Source organism: Pan troglodytes, chromosome 6 (assembly GCF_028858775.2).
Source record: "Pan troglodytes isolate AG18354 chromosome 6, NHGRI_mPanTro3-v2.0_pri, whole genome shotgun sequence".
NCBI lineage: Eukaryota > Metazoa > Chordata > Mammalia > Primates > Hominidae > Pan > Pan troglodytes.
Window position 1 is genome coordinate 167,231,876 of NC_072404.2, and position 23,712 is coordinate 167,255,587.

Below are 23,712 nucleotides of genomic sequence, written 5' to 3' on the forward strand. Positions count from 1 at the left end.
CTATGGAAACCTTTTTCAGACATTTTTTAACATCCTCAGAAATGGAAATTCTTGTTAAAGCTGATCTGATCAATTCCTCCTAAGTATATGGACTACTTCTTTGCAAACTCCAACCGCCCAAATCAAATTACCTGTTCAATTGTATCTGAAAATCAGTTACATACAAGCATTAGAAAGTGTTTCTCCCAGTAACATAGACCCAAAACACATTACAAAACAAAAATTATCAAGAACATACAAAAGACATGTCTTTTCATTTATTTATTTATTTTTTGAGATGGAGTCTCACTCTGTCACCAGGCTGGAGTGCAGTGGCTCAATCTTGGCTCACTGCAACCTCTGCCTCCTGGGTTCAAGCAATCCTCTGCCTCTGCCTCCCGAATAGCTGGGGTTACAGGTGCCTGCCACCATGCCCAGCTAATTTTTGTATTTTTAGTAGAGATGAGGTTTCACCATGTTGGCCAGGATGGTCTTGATCTCCTGACCTCAGGTGATCCACCCGCCTTGGCCTCCCAAAATGCTGGGATTACAGATTATAGGCATGAGCCACTGAGCCCGGCCACAAATGACATACCTTTTCAAAGCCACAATTACCTCTCACCTGGACCATTGTTTCTCACTGATCTACCTGTCATAACTCTTGCACCTAATCATCTATTTATATCATAGGAGAGTGTTCCTCTTAAAATATAAATAAGATCATGGTGTTCTTCTTTTCAGGAACATTCAATGGCCTCCCATTCCATTGCTATTAAGCACAAACTACTGACACATCACCTTATGGTTGTGTGAGATATACTGAGCCATCCTTCTTGTCCTCACATCTCTAATCTTCTCACCTTCTGACTGTCCCCTCTGCTCACTCTGTTGGTCTCCACAACACTCTTTCTTCAAACATGCTCAGCACACTCTCACCCAGAGCCTTTACATTGGCTTCCTCACTGTCTGGGATGCTCTTCTCTCAGGTAATCAAGTGGCTCACTCACTCACCTCTTTAAAATCTGTGCTCAAATACTGCTTTCTGTTCATATGGACTCTAAACACCCGTCTGTACTTCCAATTCCTTTTTTTTTTTTTGGAGACAGAGTCTTGCTCTGTCACCCACGCTGGAGTGCAGTGATGCAATCTCAGCTCACTGTAACCTCCGCCTCCCAGGTTCAAGCAATTCTCCTGCCTTGGCCTCCCAAGTAGCTGGGATTACAGGTACATGCCACTGAGCCCGGCTAATTTTTGTATTTTTAGCAGAGAATGGGTTTCTGTTGGCCAGTCTGGTCTCGAACTCCTGACCTCAAGTGATCTACCTACCTCGGCCTCCCAAAGTGCTGAGATTACAGGCATGAGCCACTGCGCCTGGCCAGGCAATTCTTCTTTATCAAACTTTATTTTTACCATGGGACTTGCCAAACACATTATAATTAACTGATTTTTTTTAAGAGTTGGGTTACCTAACATTAAAATATAAACTCTATGCAGAGAATTCTACCTGCTTTGTACACTGATATGATTTCCAACATCTGACATACAGTAGATATTCAATAAATTCTATTGTCTCAAAGCCAGCTGCAGTGGCGCATGCCTATAGTACCTGCTACTTGAGAGGCTGAGGCAGGAGGATCACTTGAGCCCAGGAGTTGGAAACCAGCCTGAGCAACGTAACAAGACACTGCCCCTTAAAAAAAAAAAAAAAAAAAAAAAACTATGAAATAAAATATAATCAAACAGAAATAATTATCACTTCATTTCTGAATCAGTTGAAAATAAATAACCGCCCCAAAAATGAGCAAACCAACAGTAATCCTCTTTAACTCATATTGGATTTTAGGTTACTATTAAAATATTTGGCTATCTCAAGAACTCAGCAGGCTGAGCAGAGCAGATGGTTTGAGCCCAGGAGTTCCAGACCAGTCTGGGCAACATGGCAAAACCCCATCTCTACAAAAAAATACAAAAATTAGCCAGGCGTGGTGGCCTGCATCCATGGTCCCAGCTACTCAGGAGGCTGAGGTAGGAGGGTCGCATGAACCCAGGAGGCAGAGGTTGTAGTAAGCCAAGATCGTGTCACTGCACTCTAACCTGGGCAACAGAGCAAGACCCTGTCTCCCAACTGAAAAAAAAAAAAAGAATTCAGCTAGAAAAACCTTATATTTACTTTGATCAAGAAAATGTTTATAAACCAATACTTTATGATGCACACTGGTGAATATGAAGTTATACCTGAAGTAACATTAAATGACAGCTTTTCCATTTCTAGAATGTATGCATCAACTACCTTAACTGAAACATGGTATTATCCAAGCTCACAGTATCTGAGAAGGTTTGTGTCGTTATCTAGCAAACTAAAGTCAAGCCCTCTGTAGTTCCCCACCTGTGATCTTCAAAGATATGGTGCTCCTTGAGATTTCTGTAAGGTAGGTCTGTTCTAAAATGTGTGAAAGGAAGAGAACCTGAAAAGGCAAGGTCTAAGAAGATCACTCATTTGGAAATGGCAAGGGTCACATCAGGGGTTAACTAAGTCAGTGTGATTTACCCTTTGGTAAATCATACACATATTTCAAAAGTTACTTTATATGCTTTAATTCTTGCACACATATTTCATGGAAAATAAATTAGTATTACCTCGACTATCATCCATTTCACCATCCCTTGAATGCTCTGATTGGATGTCTGGAGGGGTCTGAAGGACGGCCACGCTATTCTGATTTATAATCTTCAATTTCAATTTTGGTTTTGACCGTTTTCTTCTTGGAACTGTAACTGTGAGGCTCTGTAACTGAGTCATCCCTGATTCAGTCAAACACACACCATCCTGGGTATAAGTCTTGGGTGGGTCTAAAATTACAAAATCCCAAGGATACAAATTTAAACTTTCATTTCAAATTTGACTGATTACTGTTCCAAAATACCCATGTCAAGGGAATGTGACTGTAGTTCTAGAAAGCAATTACGTATCTATGAAATGCATGAATAATTAACTTCATGATACCCAATAAAAACTATGAACAATAGGTCAAACTTCCTTGGATTACAGGCAGAAAGGTTGCATGTTTTTAAAAAATGGTCTTCCTGGGCCAGGTGCGGGGGGCTCATGCCTGTAATCCCAGCACTTTGGGGGGCCGAGGCGGCAGGCAGATCACGAGGTCATGAGATCGAGACCATGCTGGCTAACACAGTGAAACCCTGTCTCTTCTAAAAATACAAAAAATTAGCCGGGCGTGGTGGCGGGCACCTGTAATCCCAGCTATGTGGGAGGCTGAGGCAGGAGAATCGCTTGAACCCGGGAGGCAGAGGTTGCAGTGAGCCGAGATTGTGCCACTGCACTCCAGCCTGGGCGACAGGGCGAGACTCTGTCTCAAAAAAGTCTTCCTGGAATTTCTATTTTCATGTCCCAATAAAAAGAGTTAGAAGCACTACAACTAAATGCAATGCTCAGCTAATCCACTATGAGCTTTTTCATAGAAAAGATCAAAAGGCAGGGATCTATTTACATAAGAGAAGACAGAATACTCCAGAAGCTCATCTGGAAAAATCAGAGTATCAACATAATTACTAATAGGGAGAAGTAATAAATAAGTACAAATCCTGCAGATTTAATTTTAAATGTAAAAAACTGTTGTTCCTTAGAACAACTCCTGTACTATCCAAATGTTTTTGTATCAGGTGCTATTAAATACAAATATTCAAAAGAATGACTGTTTAATAAGAATATCATATTAATCACCATACTAGGCTTATTAATTATTTTAAAAATTAAGAGACTGAATTAATTCTAAAAGAAATCTGTTTGCCAACTAGGCCGTGTTTTCTGCTAACTGATAATTAAGCACAGTAATATATCAATGAAACTAAAGCAAGTATGGCATTAATGGTTATTCTAAGAGCTGTTATTTTTGTTGCCTACTTGCTGAAATTTATAGGAATACTGCCCCAGTAAAGCTGGATGACATTTTATATATCATTGTGGAAATGATTACCAACATTACAGAATTTGGATAGAACACCCATATGATTGAAGCAGGTTTGACAAGTGGTAAGCCAATTATGTAAAAATTAAGCAAAGTAAATTAATTAAATCAAGTAAAGCATTTCAAATTTTACCTAGCTCTTTTACTTTTGTGACAATTTGTGCTACAAGTGAAGATTCACAGCAGTCTGAGGAAGGCACTGAAACGAAAAAAAAAAATCCAGGTAATTCTTTTCAGAAAAGGTAAAGTGTATTTAAATACTTATATATGATTAAAATTTGTTTCTATACTCATTTTATTAAAATAAATGTTTGAACACTAAAGTTAAAAGTGCTTTTTAAAGCAACAACAAAACAAGAAGTGATGAAGGAAATACTCAAGTCATGGAGGAAAACCTGGCTAAGAAAGAATCAACATATTGGATTCTGACATATTGTCAGTAACTACAAGATCATGTTTCTTGGGAGCAAAATTATAGTTTACATCTAAAGTATATGCTTTTTATTGTTTCATGTAAATTGTTTTATAACAAGTTGCGGTAAGTCATGTATAACCAAAAATAATATTTTTCATGTCAAAGTAAGTTTCACAAAGACAAAATAAGAGTAGAGCTAAGCTAATTCATTGATTGTGGACAGTAAGGTGCAAGTGAGTGGTACAAGAGTGCAGACTCACAGTTTAAATTATTCTCTTACCATTAGACGCAGGCATATAGGGTCTGCACATGCTACAATCAAAACCAATGTCTGCTACATTTTCCACTTCTTCCTCAGTATTTAAGTTCTGACAAACTGCATGCATCCATCTAAAAAGACCATATTTGTACATTTTTTTAAAAAAATGGAATATACTGAGAACTGCTACCTTTTAAAACCTGTAACACTGAGTCTTCAAACTTAAAAGCCCTAAGCCTCACATGCTCCTCCTACCTTCCCCTTTTCTCCTAACTATCTCTATTAACAGAAAAACTTTCATACAGCTAAGAAGGAAATAAAAAGGAATGAGAACAACTATTAGAGAGGAAGCAAAGCACATTACATAAGGAAGCTAATTATTTTATCATCATATATTAAATATTTCAAAGACAGCAAGGAAGCTAGTTAGGGCAAACACAAAGGTATTCAGAAAACTGCAAATGGCAGTGCTAGCATATATGTGCTCCAGGTAATGCATCTAACTTGAAGTAGACATATCTCATGGAAAGCAATGTTGAATGGTAATCGGGAAATTAAGTAAAAAGTTGTCTTGCAATGGAACAAATAATTAGTAGCCAGAGTCCCAAGAATACTGTACTACTGATAAAATAATACTATTAATAATATGTGTTCACTTCTTAACTTCTAAAGAGTACAACAACATACCAATGAAAGCAAGAAAACATTCTTTATTATGAAATTCCACATAATTACGTAGGGAGGGCAGAAGGTGCTATCTAATATCTAGATATCTAGTATCTAGAGCTTTAAGAAAAAGTGGTTTAAGGAGAACAGAATGTGTTAGATATTTTTTATAATCTATTAGAAGATTCAGAAACCCTTCATAAGAAACGGCATAGATGAAGGCAATAATTCTCCATCTAATTTCAAGGGATTCCTAAACCCTCAAAAAGGCCTAAATTAAAAATCTTTAGTCTTGGGCATGCACAGTGGCTCACACCTATAATCATAAAACTTTGGGAGGCTGAGGCGGGCGGTCAAAAGATAGTCAAAAGATGGAGACCATCCTGGCCAACATGGTGAAACCCTGTCTCTACTAAAAATACAAAAATTAGCTGGGCGCGGTGGCATGCACCTGTAGTCCCAGCTACTCGGGAGGCTGAGGCAGGAGAATCGCTTGAACCCAGGAGGCGGAGGTGGAGGTTGCAGTGAGCCAAGATAGCGCCACTGCACTCCAGCCTGGCGACAGAGCAAGACTCTGTCTCTAAATTTAAAAACAAAGCAAAACAAAACTTTAGTCTGGAGTTGAGAATTCAAAACAGGAAATCACTTCTGTAAGTTTCTAGGTGACTAAAAATCTACAAGGCAAAAAGTTCTGTACCTAAAACTTGTGATTAAGGAAAAGCTATTTTCCATTTTTTTTTTTTTTGCTACATTTCAAAGAGAAAAGCTTTAAAAAGATGAAAAAATAGCACAATACCTATCACATTGTCTACATTGCAGAATAAGATCTTCTTCTCTATAGTTTCGATAGCAGACTGGACAGGAAGATAAGCTTGCACAAGGAGCGCACTGTGTGTAATTGTTCTGCCATTCACATCTTAGACCTGCAGATGTTGCTCCACAGTGTCTGCACCAAACACACCTGAAATCCAAATCCCCCCGAAAAGTCTCAATTTTATTTTCTTAGTTACTCAGTTACTGTAATTCAGGAAGCTACATACGAACATAATGGGGGAAATGATTGAATGTGTATGTGAAAATTTTTCTGATTACTGGTATCTATCATAGAATATGTGTATTATTCAATTAAATAGGTGTGGCTAATTTTTAAAAACCAAAGTGGTATGAGAAAGCTCTGAACTTGAAAGACTAACAAGGCAAACAAACCCTAGAGTACCATTTGCACTTCCAGCCTCCTTTGGGAACTGTCTGCAATGGAGGGTCTAGGCAGTAGGTGTGATAACTTATGTCACAATCATCACACAGCAGGAGTCTTCCTGGGTCAGTTGCCTTCCCACAGGCCTCACACACAGTGCACTCAAGACACCTCCAACCTTTGCTAAGAACCACTTTAGTGATCTGTAAAAGAAACAACCAATCCATGTGATTTATGCGTTAACCTAACATAATCAAATATACTATATAAATTAATATGGTGCTTATGTACCTAGAAGCAGAAAAGAGGCAATCAACTAACATTTATTGAGCACCTACGGAGGCCCAATACTGGGTTGGGCATGTTCATACACGCTTTTAGAAGCCTACTGAGCAGAATAATAGAAAATGGCACATATTTTAACACCTTTTTAAAGTCCACATAATTACCTTATGCTGTACATTTAATGTCCACTATATTTATAGAAATAGTGACCAGATTTTAAAGAAATCAAGTAAGCTTCCCTATTATTGATACATAATTTGAAAATACATCAACAAAATCTCCATCTACATTTCCATGCTTAGAATCAATAGAAAAAATACCAAAAAAATTAATGTAAGGCATGAGTTCTTAGGGACATTTTATGATCTTAGAGGATTTCTATTTAGACTATGAAGCTAGGAATTCTGAAGTTCACATTCACTCCTCTGTTTATTCTCCCCTCTCTCAAGGGTATAAGTTAGTAGAATATTTGGGAATCTCCAAATCCCTAATAAACTCCTGAAGGAAGCCACACCATGTAATATTAAGATTGTGGAACTTCTTAAAGATCTCAAAAGACTAGAATCCTCAGACAGAACCAATCAAGTGCCCACATTATAATAAAACTGCAAGTAATGAGGGTACAGAATAAAAATTCAGATCATGAGGTACATGAAAGCCTAAAAGCTACCAGAGAAGAAAATAAAAGAGTTAAATTCAAAGGAACACCCATCAGAATGGCACCAAACTTCCCAACTCCAGATGCTAGAAGAGTATAAGTTTCCAATTCTACAGGAAAATACTTTTCAAAGTACAATTCTCAACCTAGCTACACAAGCAACTATGTGTGAAGACAGAACACGTTGTAGACACAGGAAGACTCAAAATTCAGCTCCCTCATTCTCCTTTCTAATAAAGTTACTTAGAGATATGCGGAACAGAATGAGGATGTATTATAAAGAATAGGAAGACTTGGGATCTATAAATCAACAGATCCAACAAAGGACATCAGGCCAGGAAGTTTAAGGATGAGAACAACATACCTAGAAGCCACTGGCACATATCAGAGCAGGAGAAGGGAATGTCTAGAAGGAGTGTAGGACTTCTCCCAGAAAAAAACAGTACTTTAAAAAATAATCTTATAGTTCTAGAGTAGGTAAAAACAAAAAACGAATGGAGAGTCACTATTACTTTCTTGTTATAAAAAACTCCATGAAAGACAAAAGAAACTCATAGTATACTGTTTAGACCTGCAGTGAACATTTACTGAGTCATAACCAACACCTTATTAATTGAACTAAACATAGTAATACAACTATATTGGGAGAAGGATGGAGATGTATTTTAAGACCTAAATCAGAATTTATTTATTCATAGCAGAAAGTCAACAAAATCTAGCATTGATAAAGCAGTAAACCAGTTGATTATTTAGAGCTATAGCATTAACCACAAGAAAAAAGACATGAAAAGATTAAAAGCGACTGCCTCAGACGTGGAGGTAGAGTAAGACAAGAGTTGGTTGTTCATTACAAGGCCTTTTTTTTTTTTTTTTTTTTTTTGAGATGGAGTCTTGCTCTGCTCTGTTGCCTAGGCTGGAGTGCAGTGGTGTGATCTCAGCTCACTGCAACCTCCGCCTCCCATGTTCAAATAATTCTCCTGGCTCAGCCTCCTGAGTAGCTAGGACTACAGGAATGAGCCACCACACCCAGCTAATTTTTGTATTTTTAGTAGAGATGGGGTTTTACTGTGTTGGCCAGGCTGGCTTGAACTCCTGCCCTCAAGTGATCCACCCGCCTCGGCCTCCCAAAGTGCTGGGATTACAGGTGTGAGGCACCACACCCAGCCCATTACAAGGCTTTTAATGTCATTTGATTTTTAAACATGTACATTTATTATTTTGATTAGCTTATTGATTTTTAAGAATTTGTCTTAGATTACCAAGTTAATGTATTATTTGCCCAAATGAAGGAAATGGCCTAGGGGTAAGATCAGGGTGGCTTATGGCAGTAGCCAGCAAACATTTCCAATAAAGGGCCAGAGAGTAAACAGAAAGTTTTGAGGGCCATATGATCTGTTGCAACTTTATAAAAACTCTGCCAGTGTAATGCAAAAACCGCTACAAATATATGTAAACAAAAGAACATGGCCATATTTCAATAAAAGTTTATTTGCAAACACAGGAAATGGGCCAGATTTAGTCTATGGGCCAGTCTGCCTGACCCTGGCTTAAACAATGACCTGAAGATAAAGTGGCAGACAGATCTGAGGTGTTCAGTGGCAGAATTTTTACAATATTTATCTTCATTCCTACTAAGTTTTCTTCACAGATACCTGTGGTCCCTTTTATAACCAAACTCTCAAGTTTCTCAGCTTATATTCACTCTTCAAAACACTACAGTCTGGTCTCTACACCCACATCCACTCATAACTGCTTAAGCCAGGCTTGTCAAGACCTTCTTATTCTCAAATCTAATGGAAACATTAGTGTTTGTGTTTCTTGACTTCTAGTACTTCAACACTTCAACAATTTCTCCCTCTTTGAAATTTCCTTTTAACCTAGGTACTGGGGTTGTACTATCATTTTTTTCTTCCGTTGAACCAGTCTAGCCTTAGTTTTAAAAGTTTTTTCAAATAAGATGTCATCCAGGATTCCATCCATGGTACCATGTCCAAAGTTGTTACAGATATGTTTTACAATCTAATACGGATACATGCTTCAACTATAATGGAGTAGGTGGGACCAGCCTGTTCTCCCATAAGATAGTAGAAAATTGGACAAAGTGTATGAAACAACTGTTTTCAGATATTGGACAACACATAGTACAGGAGACAGTGGTCTCTGAGAGGAAGGAAACACTCAGGGAGTCCTATGATATTCTGCCTAGAAACATTTTCCAGAACGCTGCCCAGGGAGGGAGAACCTCAGCAGAGTACAATCAATGGCCTCGCTGAGGTTAGGGAAGGCAAGGCAGTGGAATTTGCAGGACACAGTACTCAAAATGAAGAAGCAATAACGACTAAGAGCTCCAGAAATCTACAAAGGATCCCCTGAAGTCTTTGGTGGAACACCAAGCCGTACTTCTAGAAGCCCAAAGACCCACAACCAGGGGAAAGTACATCTACTGGGAATTTGTAAGCTGCACAATTACCACAGCTTGCAAAAGGCTCAAAGACAAGTGAAGCACAACCAGTCAGAGTACAAAGACACTGGTGAACAGGGAGTAGAATTCAGTAGTGATCCCAGAAAGGCCAAGTCTTAAGTATAGGGTTAAACTAATGCTAGGACCGCAGCTACCAAAATGTGGTCTAGGGAACCCCAGTGAGTCTGTAAAGTTAAAACAAGTTTAAATAATACTAAGATTTAATTTGCCTTTTTTCACTTTAATTCATTCACAATTATACAGTGGTGTTTATAGAGGCTACATGTTGTATCATAATATTACATTGACATTGTACAGGTTGTGCTTCTGTAGTCTTGTGTTATAAAATGTTCCTAGTTTTAATTTCTAAAATGCTGAACAGTCCATAGTTAAAATCCTCATAAACAAAAACTATGGAGTCCCCAGTAATTTTAAAGAGTGTTAAGGTTCTAAAACCATAAAGTTTGAAAATATCCACCTTAGAGTGAAGGCTTTCTAGACTTGCCCCAGCAAGCTTAAAAAGAAGCTTCAAAGGTATCAAACTTATCCACAAACAATTGCCTCCTACAATAAAAATGCAAGCTGAGCCAATTCACGTATCCCTAGTATATTTCTAGATACTGCTGTATTTCTCAATGAGACTGCAGTATTCTATACTGTCCAAAACAGTGTCATCGTGTAAAAGGAACCACACATAATTTTTAAAAACAGGAATTCAAATTCTAGCTCTACCAGTAACTATGTGTTTGATAGTGCACTAATTGTCCAATCTTAACTTATGTAAGTCGTACTCATCTGTAAAATGGGAATTCGGTAATTGTTGGATGGGTTAAAAGAAATACATTACTATCTTGAAAGGGATCTTATTCAATTTCCTTAGGTCCAAAACATTAAGTATTCTAAAAAACAAAATCTAATGATAGCAGCAACTTTTATACAGAATATAAAGTACAAAGAAGAAAAGAAACATGTTTTATGCATATATAACTCTTTTTTAATTGGCTTTATATACTCTGTGTTTTTCAGTCACATACCATGAGCAACTAATTTTAAAAGACTACATAAATTAACCGTACTAGTCTTCTATTTTGGATAGCATTAATTACAATCTTTCATTTTGATTCCTAAACTCACAAAAAACCTGTATTACCCTATAAAATAAATACTAGTGTAGTTATCAACAAAGAATTCTGAAGGAGATAATGTTGATTTGCTTACTATACTGACATTTTACTGACAATGATATAATACAGTGATGTTTGAAGGGCAGGGGAGAAAGGTATAAAAATCACTCATGGTTCACAACCTGTTATTGAAACTGAGGTTAGTATTTATATTACATGGTATGGCAGTACTAGAAAAGATTTCCTTGTGGAGTATACAGTTTAAGACCTCTGCTGTACAGCTATACCTCCATGCTTGCTTCCAGTGGCCATGACACTTTATTCAAATATGTAAGTTTTATTAAGACTGAGTTCTTAAAAAGAAAAAACCAAGAACCTTAGATACAACTAGTGAAGTATTGAGACCTGTCCATATTTAAAACCAAGCACACGATACCACTTAAAAGGTTCCCCAGAAAGCCTCTATCCTGAAATGCTTCAAAGTGAGCAGTGCTGACTCTCGATTATTACCAATTGCATTAAATATGACACTTGTTTTGTTTCTTTTGGCTATAAGGAGAAAATGTCATTTTGTATACGAGTGAGCAAAGAGGAGAGAGAATGCGGGAAAGAACAGAATGGGCTAATAATTTTTTACTAAATATTCCAGTTCTCAGCTTTTTAAATCAGCAGACAAAATGAATCAGCTAAACCTAAAATCTTTGTGAATAGTATAAATTGTCTTTTAAATTAAATGCATATATTTTTATGTTTTACTTTTTCAAGACAAGTATATTGTACAATATAAGATTTATAGAGGAGCAAATTTCTTGAGATAGGAAACCCTTAAAAGCAGTATTTTAAGTACTTAAATACTGTCACATATGTTTAATAATCATAATACTTAATTGTGAGACCTGGGAGCTCATGTTACTACTAAAACCAAATAAAAATTCAATACATATTTGTTAACTCAATTTAAGGATGTTTACCTTAATACTGACACAGTATGGATGGTAACACTGACCACACTGAGAACAGGCAAGTAATCTTCCTTCTGCTCCTTGGCCAAAACTGCCACAAACTACACACATATCCTGAAGTTAAGAAAACAGAACATATTTTAAATGGAGACTAAGCTAAAAACCTACAAATTTTACTTTAAAAATATCTTCTTAACTAATATAGCTCTACAGCTAAATATTGGATGACTTCTGTGTATATGAGATAAAGCAGAAATGTGCAAGGAGGAATTCAATGAGGAAGACAGTAAATTGTCAAGTTCAAACCTGATTCAAAGTGAACTTGTCACTGCTAGAAAACAACACAACTGTATTGTGCATAGAGTTTTCTTCATCATCCTTATTTGATGAAATATCTGCAGTAGACACCTATAAAAAGCAAAATACACAGAATACGAAGTTATATTTTTCACTTGTTTTACACTTAACTGGAAAGCTTCAGAAAATTCATAATCAAAACATATACTTTGGCTAAGGTCTAGAATAACAATTCCAAATATTAATGCTAAGATACTACCGTAAAATAGAGTCGTGACATTTTATTATTCACCTAATTCTCTCTTTAGAGGTAGAATTCCTATAGACCAAGAAGTAATGAGAAAATATAATAAACCTGTCTTAGTAAGACTTGATTATGCAGAATTCTAATCAGGAAACTATAAATGATAATATATGTATGTACACACACAAATCTATCACTATTTTAATGACACACACTTGGGATCTGCAATGTAGCTAGTCTGAACTGAGATGTCCTGCAAACATAAAATACAGCACATAATTACATATTACATGTTGAAATGGTAATATTTTAGATATATCGGTCAAAATGGAAGGCATTAAAATTAATTTGGCCTGTTCACTATAACCTTTATTTTGTTTTGAGAGGAGTTTCACTCTTGTTGCCCAGGCTGGAGTGTAATGGCGCAATCTCGGCTCGTTGCAACCTCTGCCTCCTGGTTCAAGCTGTTCTCCTGCCTCAGCCTCCCAAGTAGCTGGGATTACAGTTGTCCACCACCATGCCCAGCTAATTTCTGTATTTTTAGTAGAGACGGGGTTTCACCATATTGGTCAGGCTGGTCTCTAACTCCTGATCCGCAAATGATCCACTGCACCCAGCTCACTGTAACTTTTTAATGTGGTTACTAGGAAGTTTTAAATTGCATATGTGGTTCTCATTATATTTCTATTAGCACTGCTTTAGAATATTATTTTGAATAACATCAAAATTTCAGTATTAGCCAAATGATTATCAACCAATATTGCTCAGTCTGGACTTAGTTCTATTTGACTAAATCAACTAAGTACCCACTGGTTTGTTAATAATTTCTAGAGTGATTATGAAACAAAATAAAGCTCTGAACTAGAAGCTGTAGAAGAAGACAAGGAAGGCACTGCCAAAATCATAAAATACAATCCTCTTTCTTTAAAAAGCTTACAACCGAAGCCTGGAAAGACAGAGTTGAAACACAACAGGTTATGTTCAAGGTCAAAACATAAAACAACTGAATTACTTTTCTTGAGGAACAACTGAAAGAAGATTAACCAGCTGGGTGTGGTGGCTCATGCCTATAATCTTAGCACTTTGGGAGGCTAAAGTGGGTGGATCGCTTGAGCTCAGGAGCTCGAGACCAGCCTAGGCAACACGGTGAAATCCTGTCTCTACCAAAAATACAAAAAACAGCCAAGCGTGGGGGCACACGCCTGTAGTCTCAGCTACTCAGGAGGCTGAGGCAGAAGAATCACTTGAACCCAGGAGGCAGAGGTTACAGTGAGCCAAGATTACGCCACTGCACTCCAGCCTGGGTGACAGAGCGAGACCCTGTCTCAAAAAAAAAAAAAGAAGGAAGGAAGTTTGGTTGGTTAACTAAACAGAAGGACTACATCTCAGTATTTTTCAATACAAATATATTTAAAAGCAGTTTTTTTGTTTGTTTGTTTGTTTGTTTGTTTTTGAGACGGAGTCTCACTATGTCGCCCAGGCTGGAGTGCAGTGGTGCAATCTCGGCTCAGTGCAAGCTCTGTCTCCCAGGTTCACGGCATTCTCCTGCCTCAGCCTCCCGAGTAGCTGGGACTACAGGTGCCTGCCACCATGCCTGGCTAATTTTTTGTATTTTTAGTAGAGATGAGGTTTCACCATGTTAGCCAGGATGGTCTCGATCTCCTGACCTCATGATCTGCCCACCTCAGCCTCCCAAAGTGCTGGGATTACAGGCATGAGCCACCGCACCCAGCCTAAAGGCAGTTTTAATGGATAGTACTAACGCTTTATAAGAGCAATTTATAGTCATATGAACCCTAATGACTACAAGTGTTAATAATGCCAATATTCATCATTAGGGAGTAAGTAAAGCAATGACAAATCCAAACATTAGAAAATTACGCAACATTTTAAAAGTAGGGAGGTAGAAACTTGTATAGACTGCCATGAAAGAAATTATCAAAAGACATTGTTGAGTGAAAAAATAAATTGCAGAACAGTATTTGAGGTATAGCACTATAATATAAAAACATGCAAAGTCATTATATGTAGTCTATGGGCATATATAATAGGTTGAATCATAAGAAATTGCTGCTTTTCATCAGTTCAGAAATAATATTGGCAATTTCATATGGATCAACCTAATATATAAATATACCAAACTGATAACAAGGAAATAAGAAGGACTGAGGAGTTAGTAATGGTAAATTCTGATCTACCTATAATGCTTTAATTTTTTTAATAGAGAAAATGTATTGATGTGTTACATGCATAGTATTAACAAAATCAGCTTTCTAAGATTTTAGAGAATCATCCAAGATGATTCACAAAAGTAGAATCATCATCATCAGTAAGAAATTAAGTGACTACTAAAAGTAATCATTAATTCAGTCATAGAACTAATGATGCATTGACAAGACTATTGAGATATATAATTATGGAAATGGCTAAAATAGAGATAAAGTATCTATTTCTACCTCCCAACCACTAACAGAAAATTCAACACATTATACACACTGAGCAGCTCAAAGAAATTGTAAAGATCCATTATTATTTTTAAAAGGAAATTTAACCAGTGAATGCTTTCACTGAAAATGATAAACAATATATTCCCAGTATAAACCAGAAACAAAGTCTGCAGTAGAAAACTACAATGTCCCTAGATTCAAGTGGGGGTGGGGAGTCATACTGTCATATTTAAATAATAAGTGCAGAAAAACCAAAATATTTTAAAATAATTGTCCATGCAAGAAAGAAAACAGTATCATCTAGCTTGAAGACCCACTGTTTTTATTTTATAATTTATTTCATGACCGTTAGACTGCTAGAAAAATAAAACCTACCTTGAGGGCAAAGGTAATCTTTGAGAAAATACGTGCTATTGTTGCCTGCATAGGTAATAGTGTGATTTATCCAGAAGGTGATAGAAATTTCATTTTCCTAGACCACAGATATGAGCCAAGGAGAATAGAAAGTTCTGACCTAAACTTCACAAGTGTCCCTTCCAAGCAAGGACACGTAAGAGTAAACAAAAAAAGAAGATCAAATTAAACTTAAAGTGAGAAGATAGGAAAAAATAAAGATGACAATAAAAATCAATAAAACAGAAAGGGGAAAGAAAATAGACAAAAGTCCATGAAAACAAAGGCTGACTCAAGAAGGTCAATAAGATTGATAAATCTCTAGCCAGACTGATCAGGAAAAAAATAAGACAAGATGCAAATTATTAGTATCAAGAATGAGGAAGGTGAAATCACTACAGATTCTACAGGTATTAAAATAATAAGAAACATTATGATCAACTCCATTCCTTTAATTTGTCAAGATAGACAAAATGAACAAATTTCTTGAAAGATGCAAATTTATGCAAGGAGAGACAGATAACCTAAATAGGTACCTACTAAAGAAATAAAATTTGTTGTTAAAAACTGTCCCACAGGCTGGGCACTGGTGGCTCATCCCGTAATCCCAGCACTTTGGGAGACGGATCATCTGAGGCCAGGAGTTCAAGACCAGCCTGGCCAACATGGCAAAACCCCATCTCTACCCAAAACACAAAAATTAGCCAGGCATGTTGGTGCGTGCCAGTAATCCCAGCTACTCAGAAGGCTGAGGCAGGAGAATTGCTTGAACCTGGGAGGTGGAGGCTGTAGTGAGCAGAGATCACGCCACTGCACTCCAGCCTGGGCATGGTGGCTCACGCCTGTAATTCCAACACTTTGGGAGGCCGAGGCAGGTGGATCAGGAGTTCGAGACCAGCCTGGCCAACATGGTGAAAAACTGTCTCTACTAAAAATACAAAAAAAAATTAGCCAGGCGTGGTGGCAGGCACATGTAATCCCAGCTACCCAGGGGGCTGAGGCAGGGGAATCACTTGAACCTGGGAGGCAGTGGTTGCATGAGCTGAGATTGTGCCATTGCACTCCAGCCTAGGCAACAAGAGCGAAACTCCATCTCAAAAGAAAGAAGAAAAAAAAAAAGGAAAACGCAACAAAAACCCCCCACAAAGAAAATATCAGGCCAAGATGGTTTCACTAATAAATTAATGTATAATATAAGAAGATACATTTCCACTACTACACAACTTTTCCAGAAAACTGAAGAGGAGAATATACTTCCTGATTCATTCTATGAAGCTGTAGTTATGCTGATACCAAAACCAGACGAAGACATTACAAGAATGTAACACTACAGGCTGGGGCATGGTGACTCATGCCTGTAATCCCAGCACTTTGGGAAGCCAACGTGGGAAAACTGCTTGAGCTCAGAAGTTTGAGACCAGCCTGGACAACACAGTGAGATGCTGTCTCTATTAAAAATTTTAAAAAAGGAGTTGGGTGTGGTGGCACACACCTCTGGGCCCAGCTACTTGGGAGACGGAGGTGGGAGGTCGAAGCTAGAGTTAGCTATGATCGCACCACTGCACTCCAGCCAGGAATTAGAATGATAACCTGTCTCAGAAAAAAAAAGAAGAAGAAGAAAAAAAAGTGCACAGGTCTACAACCATGGTGCATCCACAGTTTTATTAATACTCAGCAAGAAAAGGGAGTACACTGTTAACAAACGCAACAGCACAGATGAATCTCCAAATAATTGTGCTGAAATAAATCAGTCCAAAAAGTGTACAGTTCTGTATGGCTCCACTTATATACAACTCTAGAAAATGCAAACTAATCTTGGGGACAAGGACGGATGGCAGGGGGAATGCAGAAAATTACAGAGGGGCATGAAGAAGCTTTGGGAGATGAATATATTCACTATCATGATTGTGGTATCGTTTTCAAGGGTGTATATATATATATATCAAAGCTTATGGAATTGTACATGTCAAATATAGCTTATATCAACTGTACCTCAATAAGCCTGGTTTTAAAATTTTTCTTTTTGAAAAAAGGACAAGAATCTAAGCTTCCTTATTCCTGGTTTAGTAGTAAACTTGAACAATTTCACCTGTCTCCTATACTTAAAATGACATTTCAGAATTTTAAAAACAGGATTTTAATAAAATAGCGAAGTTATTACATAAAATATTTGCTAGTAGTTAGCAAATATATTTGTAATACACATATAAATAAAGCCTCATAACATGATAGTAAGCAAATATCTATCAATCTTAAAATTTTTTAAATAAAAGAGCAACTATATTACATACTGACTTTTTAGAGAGGGTTGGCATAGAAAGATAAGGAGTCAAAGAGGAAGGTAAGAAAAGAGAAAGGATGAGAAAGTAAATATACAAGAAAACATAACCAGAGGCTCAAAAAAAAAGCAAAGTAGGACAGTAAAATAAACATTTTGACCTATTTATATGACTCTTAAGATGAAAATAACTTGCTATGAGATTTTCATCATTAACTGACATTTAGATTAGAGAAAATATACATGAAGCAAGCCTCACCCCAGGCAATACAACAGCTCCGATTCCACTTTTCAGCTTTGACCTGCCTCGGCCACCTCGCCCCGACAGTCCTGCACCTCGAGGTCTCCGCTTTCCTGGAAATCCAGACCCACGGCCCTATGTAACAGATTAGGAAAAGTCAACATTCTGTGACAGCCCAAAATAATTTTTAAATCCAAATGCCACTGAGATAAAACATTTTATTAAATGTTACACAAACACTTCCTTAGATAAGTATTAAGAGACCTGGCTTATTATTTTTATCTTTAAACATATACTCCACAACTTAAAAATCTAAATATAAAATGCTTACAACCTTGGAATCATACCTTAGGCCTGTCACTGTGAATGCTATCAGCAAGCCTTTGCATGATTTTTCTCTTTCCCACTCCTACATTCTCGGTGACGACAACAACTATAGCCTGATCCAGATATTTCGAAGTGCAACAAATTGTATTCAATATAGAGTAAGTATAAGGAAGAACTCTCTCATTAACTGGTCTCGCGGTGATTACAATAATAGCTAACATCTATTGAGTACTTACTATGTACTAATCTAAGTATTTTTTACTCTCAACAATCCCATATAGTAGGTTTTATTATCCCCATTTGAGATGAGTGTGCTGAGGAATAAAAAGGTTAAGTAACTTGTCCAAGGTCACTTAGCTAGCAAGTCTGGCTGCAGCGTCCCTGGGTTGGAAGCATATTCTGTACTGCTACATCAGCATGAAAGTTCATTTTTGCTAGTGTGTAACAGTATTCTTCCTCTCATTAAAATTAAGTCAGTTTCCTTCACTATCCAACAGTTCTCTTATGGACTCAACATTTCTACCTCATTCACCATTGTATTTAGAGGAAAATTTATTATTATTGTTATTACTTTTATTTTTGAGACAAGAACTTGCTCCGTCACTCAGGTTGGAGTGCAGTGGTGTGATCACAGCTCACTGCAGCCTGGAACTCTTGGGTTCAAGTGATCCTCCTGCTTCTGCCTCCCAAAGTGCCAGGATTACAGGAGTAAGCCAAAGCGTCCAGCCAGGAAAAATTATTTGAGGATTATAGGAAAGCTGACAAAAGGCTTTGTGAAAGCTTTGCTTTAAATAATCTGAATAATAAATACTTGAAATGGAAATAATTTATCTGACTTCTTACACAAGAAATAAACCTATGGGAAAATGTGTTAAATTCCCTGATAATTTCAGACATTAAGTACCAGAGTATGGTGTTCCCTGCCCCCTCACCCTTGTTTGTACTAATTAATTACTCCTTGAAAAAACCTGGCACCTCCCTAAGTAGATGAATTATGTATATTTAAAATTATCCAGATGCTCAGGAAAATACTTAGATGTTTCCCTCACAGTTAAGTTAAATAATATGTCATATCTTCAACTGATGTCCCTTATCATAGTTTGAAATGAACTTATTCCCTATTTAGCAGAATGGTTTCCAAGTCAAAAATTTATGGTGATACCGTAAGCATAAAATAGATACACATGAACAAAAGGAACGGGAGGAATGGCTTTTTTCCCTTTGGATGTAACAAATACAGCCACCTCCCAGTTCAAACTGCCACTCCTGTCTTCTCTTACCCTGCTCTCCTTGAGATCCCTTTTGAGAAGTGCATCAGCTTCTTTGCACAACAGATGGATGGGGTCAGGTTAGTTTTTTGGGGGGTTTTTTTTGTTTGTTTATTTTTGAGATGGAGTCTCGCTTCTTTGCCCAGGCTGGAGTGCAATGGTGCGATCTTGGCTCACTGCAACCTCCGTCTCCTGGGTTCAAGCAATTCTCCTGCCTCAGCCTCCCTAGCAGCTGGGATTACAGGCACATGCCACCACACCCGGCTAAATTTCTTTGTATTTTTAGTAGAGACGGGGTTTCACCATGTTGGCCAGGTTGGCCTCGAACTCCTGACCTCAAGTGATCTGCCCCCTCAGCCTCCCAAAGTGCTGGGATTACAGGCGTGAGCCACTGCGCCCGGCCGAGTTTGTTTTGTTTTTAAATTGGTATAAAAGATTTTTGAAAAATTAAGTTAGTGATTAAAAATCGAGACTACAGTAATCTCTCAATTTATTTTCTCGAACATGAAATGCTGACCCAGAAAAAAAGTAAGTGAAAATTGGTGGTCTATATTATCAAACTGTCAAATGAGGTATATTTATACCTCAATATCTTGGATGATATCAGGGGGAGGTAGAGAGGTTAAAAAACAATAGTTCTTACAGTCATGAAAGAAAATAAAGTATAATCTAGAATTCCTTAAAATCCTTGATTAGTCTAAATTAAACAGCCATATTCCAGAATATTAAATATAGAATATGAAGAAAAACTGTCATCTCCAGTCAATGAAGTATTTTAACTTTTGAGTTAATACTTTTTCAAATTAATTTTTTTCTCTTCAAAATGCATCACACTACTTAACTCACTTCAAGGACTGGCAGAGCCATCAACCAATGTCATGGGGGAAAAAGCCTTGTCATTTTAAGGTATTAACCAGACAATGAAATCTGCCACAATTTTGGTATTTCTTCTCCATGAGAACATAATAAATTAATGGAGCTTTTTCTTTTGCTTTTTTCTAAGCAACAAGGTTTTATGATATCATGAATGAAAAGGTCCTTAATTACCTTTTGGTCTACATGTCAAGGACTTCTCCCTCATAAAAACAGTAGTAATCACAACAAAAGGAATTAACCATAAAAAGAGGTATTAAAAATGTATACTTGATTTTTAAATGCAAGCATATTATTTCTTTACATTAAAATTTTTAGATTTAAAAAGTGTTTCTGGAAGCTCAATCTAGAAAAGAAAGATTTAATTCTTAACATCCAGTAGGGCAAAACAAATCAGACAGAAATGATATATGAATGTAAATGCAATTTTATTTACCACTTTGATGCTCCAAATGGCACTGCCAGGAAGCTGCCTGGGTTTAAAAATTTCCCGACCTTCTGAAATGTCTGGGGACCAGGAAGGTGGGCTCACTGTATTATGGGTACTCCAAGCCCCCTAGGATATGGCAGTTGAGAAAATAGATGTGTAAAACTCAGCAACATAAAAGGTCAAAGCCAGCAACTAAGGAATTTTAGAACAGCAAAAACAAATGCAAACGTATGGAAATTTAGGACAAATTGCTTCAAGGAAGGCAAAATAAGCTACTCACTAACAGTGATTTAAACATTTAAGTATAACTTAAATGTTTGCTGCTACAATTTACATTAAATATTTTATTCTGCCTGAGACATCACTACAATGAAACATTAAAAATTAAGGTTTATAGGACATCAACATTGACTCATGAACTGCAATTACTGCACCAAAAAGTAAATAAAAGTCAATCACACTTTAAGAATTAACACTAGAAGAAAGTATTGGGGGGTTATTTTTCTTCTAACAACTATCACTCTACTTAAAAGGAGAAATGGATAACCATAAGGAATTCTATATTCTATAGCTATAAACAACCAAAACCAGTAGGCCAAAGAATGCAAGGAGAAACATAAGCAATCGATAAATGCATACACGTTAAAGTGTAGAGAGCTGGTAACATTAAAATGCAAATACCATTATTATCTAAGCATTTAATCACTCTTTCTTCAGTGACCATTAATTGTCGGTTTGGTTTTGGTTTTTACTTAGGGAAATGAATACTTTATGGAAATTACATCCAATGGACAAAAGTGAAGAAACGTTAAAGTAAATTGTCCTAAATTTGCAAATTAAAATGCCTAAAGTACCTGATAAATTATATAGAAAGTAGTATCTTATTAAAATCTATATAACTAAAACTAAAGCATTTTACTTCCAAACAACCACATTCAGTAATACCCTGAACTAATCTGATGAAGATGCTAAACAGCATAAAGAAAAATGTTTACTCCACAAAGATAACATTTTAAAGAAAAACAAGACAAATGTCAAACAATAAAAGAATATATTTTGAATTAGGTAATTCAATGGTGCATGCTATAATTTTACCAATTAAGTAACCAAAACTTAAGACAAGGTACATAGTACTTACCAGGTTTCTAGAATATCATCAAATTAACAAGTACTATCTCATTAATCACATAAAAATACCACCAGGAATTAAAATAACCAGAAATAAGAATGTGACTACTCTTGGGGTAAGAGATAGGTAATGGAATAACAGTATTTTGAGAAAAGCCACACAAGCAATAGACTGGTTTCATTTTTAAGTCACAAACTGAATCCACACACATTGAAGTCCAGCAATCCAACTCATTCTCTCCAGCAAACACTTTATTTTTTTCCCTCCAGGATTACCGTTAGGTGTTCTTTCTTACCCATCAAATCTCTAACCTAGCTCAGGTAATCACTATGCTGATTTCACTGAGCAGCAACCACTGCAGGTCAATTACCTCACTTTCATAATTTCAAATCAACTTGAATCTGTACCTATGTCTTCTTCCCTACTATTAGTAAGGAAGTGTTGTCAAAAGCCATTTCTCTTTTCTCATTTTACTCATGCTCCTAACATCTGGCATACTGTTCTGTTGGATTTGGCAGCAGCCCACCTGTGGATATTTCACTGACTTCCTCGCTAATCTTTCTTCATCTCCTGTACGTGTTCTTCCTCTATTTGACTTCCAAAGCCCTGGAGTTTCCCAGGGCTTGAGCCTAGGTCCTAAATGGTATTATCTACAATGAGGGCATCTTGGAAGTTGATGCTTCCCACATTCTTATTTCTGGTTTTAATCAAAGATCTCCATATTAGCAGGATTTTCAACTTCCTTCTTAGCATTTCCATTTTCTCACACAAAACCCCTCTTAAGTTTGCCATGTTTAAAATTTCTCCCTTAACCGGCTTCATCCCTGTCTTCCCCATCCTTATAAATGGCATCCAGTCCCTTGTCACTCTCCTCTGCTCCTTCAGTCCTCTCCCCCAACACTTCGTCAATGCAAATCATCAGCAAATTCAAGACTTTTTATCTTCAAGTTTTGTCTCCGATCCTTCTACTTCTTGTCACTTCCACCACTAGCAGCCCACTCGTGGCCACCACCATCTCTCACCTAACCTGCTACAAGAGTCTACTGCTGGTTATGCTTCTCCCACCCTGCATCTACTCAAGCCTTTCCCCACAGCAGCCAGAGGAACTTTTCAAAAGTACAAATGTGATCAAGCAAGTCATTATTCTATTTCAAACCTTCAATTGCTTCTCAGAGCACTTAAAAGACAAACCTTTCCCAGTGCCTTTCTCCAACTAACCTTGTGGCATTTGTCTCCCCGCTGCTACGCTCCAGCTATTCTGGCTTCCTTGCTGTCCTTCAAACATGCCAAGCTCTTTATCAATCAGAGCCCGACTGACTCAGAACACTTCGCTATATCATTCCAGCCCCTCAATAAATGTCTGGCATTTTCTTTCTTTCTTTTCTTTTGAGATGGAGTCTCGCTCCGTCACCCAGGCTAGAGTGCGGTGGTGCGATTTCGGCTCACAGCAACCTCTACCTCCCAGGTTCAAGCAATTCTCCTGCCTCAAGCCTCCTGAGTAGCTGGGATTACAGGCATGTGCCACCAGGCCCGGCTAATTTTTGTATTTTAGGAGCGATACCATGTTGGTCAGGCTGGTCTCAAACACCTGACCTTGTGATCCACCAGCCTTGGCATCCCAAAGTGCTGGGATTACAGACGTGAGCCACCACGGCCAGCCATGTCTGGCGTTTTCTAACCCTTCAGGTATGGCCTTACATATTTTCTCAACAGCAGACCTTTCCTTAGTGCTCCCAGTGAACCATCATCTCTCTTACCACACCATTAGTGCCTCTCATTGCATCACCACCTAGGACGT

General features: G+C 37.4%; 1 protein-coding gene across 41 annotated transcripts in view; it reads right to left on the reverse strand.

The window, feature by feature from the left end:
• KMT2C (lysine methyltransferase 2C) overlaps nucleotides 1-23,712 on the reverse strand; it is a 304,403-nt gene that overhangs the window by 82,789 nt on the left and 197,902 nt on the right. For 37 of the 41 annotated variants that reach the window (XR_010158721.1, XR_010158720.1, XR_010158719.1 and 34 more), the window contains 9 exons: nucleotides 20,792-20,911; nucleotides 17,906-18,022; nucleotides 12,294-12,395; nucleotides 11,997-12,101; nucleotides 6,519-6,700; nucleotides 6,099-6,263; nucleotides 4,658-4,767; nucleotides 4,096-4,161; nucleotides 2,617-2,829 (listed from right to left, as the gene is read on the reverse strand). Coding sequence is in view for 38 of the 41 variants with exons in the window: in XM_063815061.1 (XP_063671131.1) it covers nucleotides 2,617-2,829; nucleotides 4,096-4,161; nucleotides 4,658-4,767; nucleotides 6,099-6,263; nucleotides 6,519-6,700; nucleotides 11,997-12,101; nucleotides 12,294-12,395; nucleotides 17,906-18,022; nucleotides 20,792-20,911 (1,180 nt within the window). In the remaining 3 variants the exon portion in view is untranslated. The remainder of the gene's footprint in view (nucleotides 1-2,616; nucleotides 2,830-4,095; nucleotides 4,162-4,657; nucleotides 4,768-6,098; nucleotides 6,264-6,518; nucleotides 6,701-11,996; nucleotides 12,102-12,293; nucleotides 12,396-17,905; nucleotides 18,023-20,791; nucleotides 20,912-23,712) is intronic. The other 4 variants (XM_063815086.1, XM_063815090.1, XM_063815084.1 and 1 more) reach the window with 2 other exon arrangements.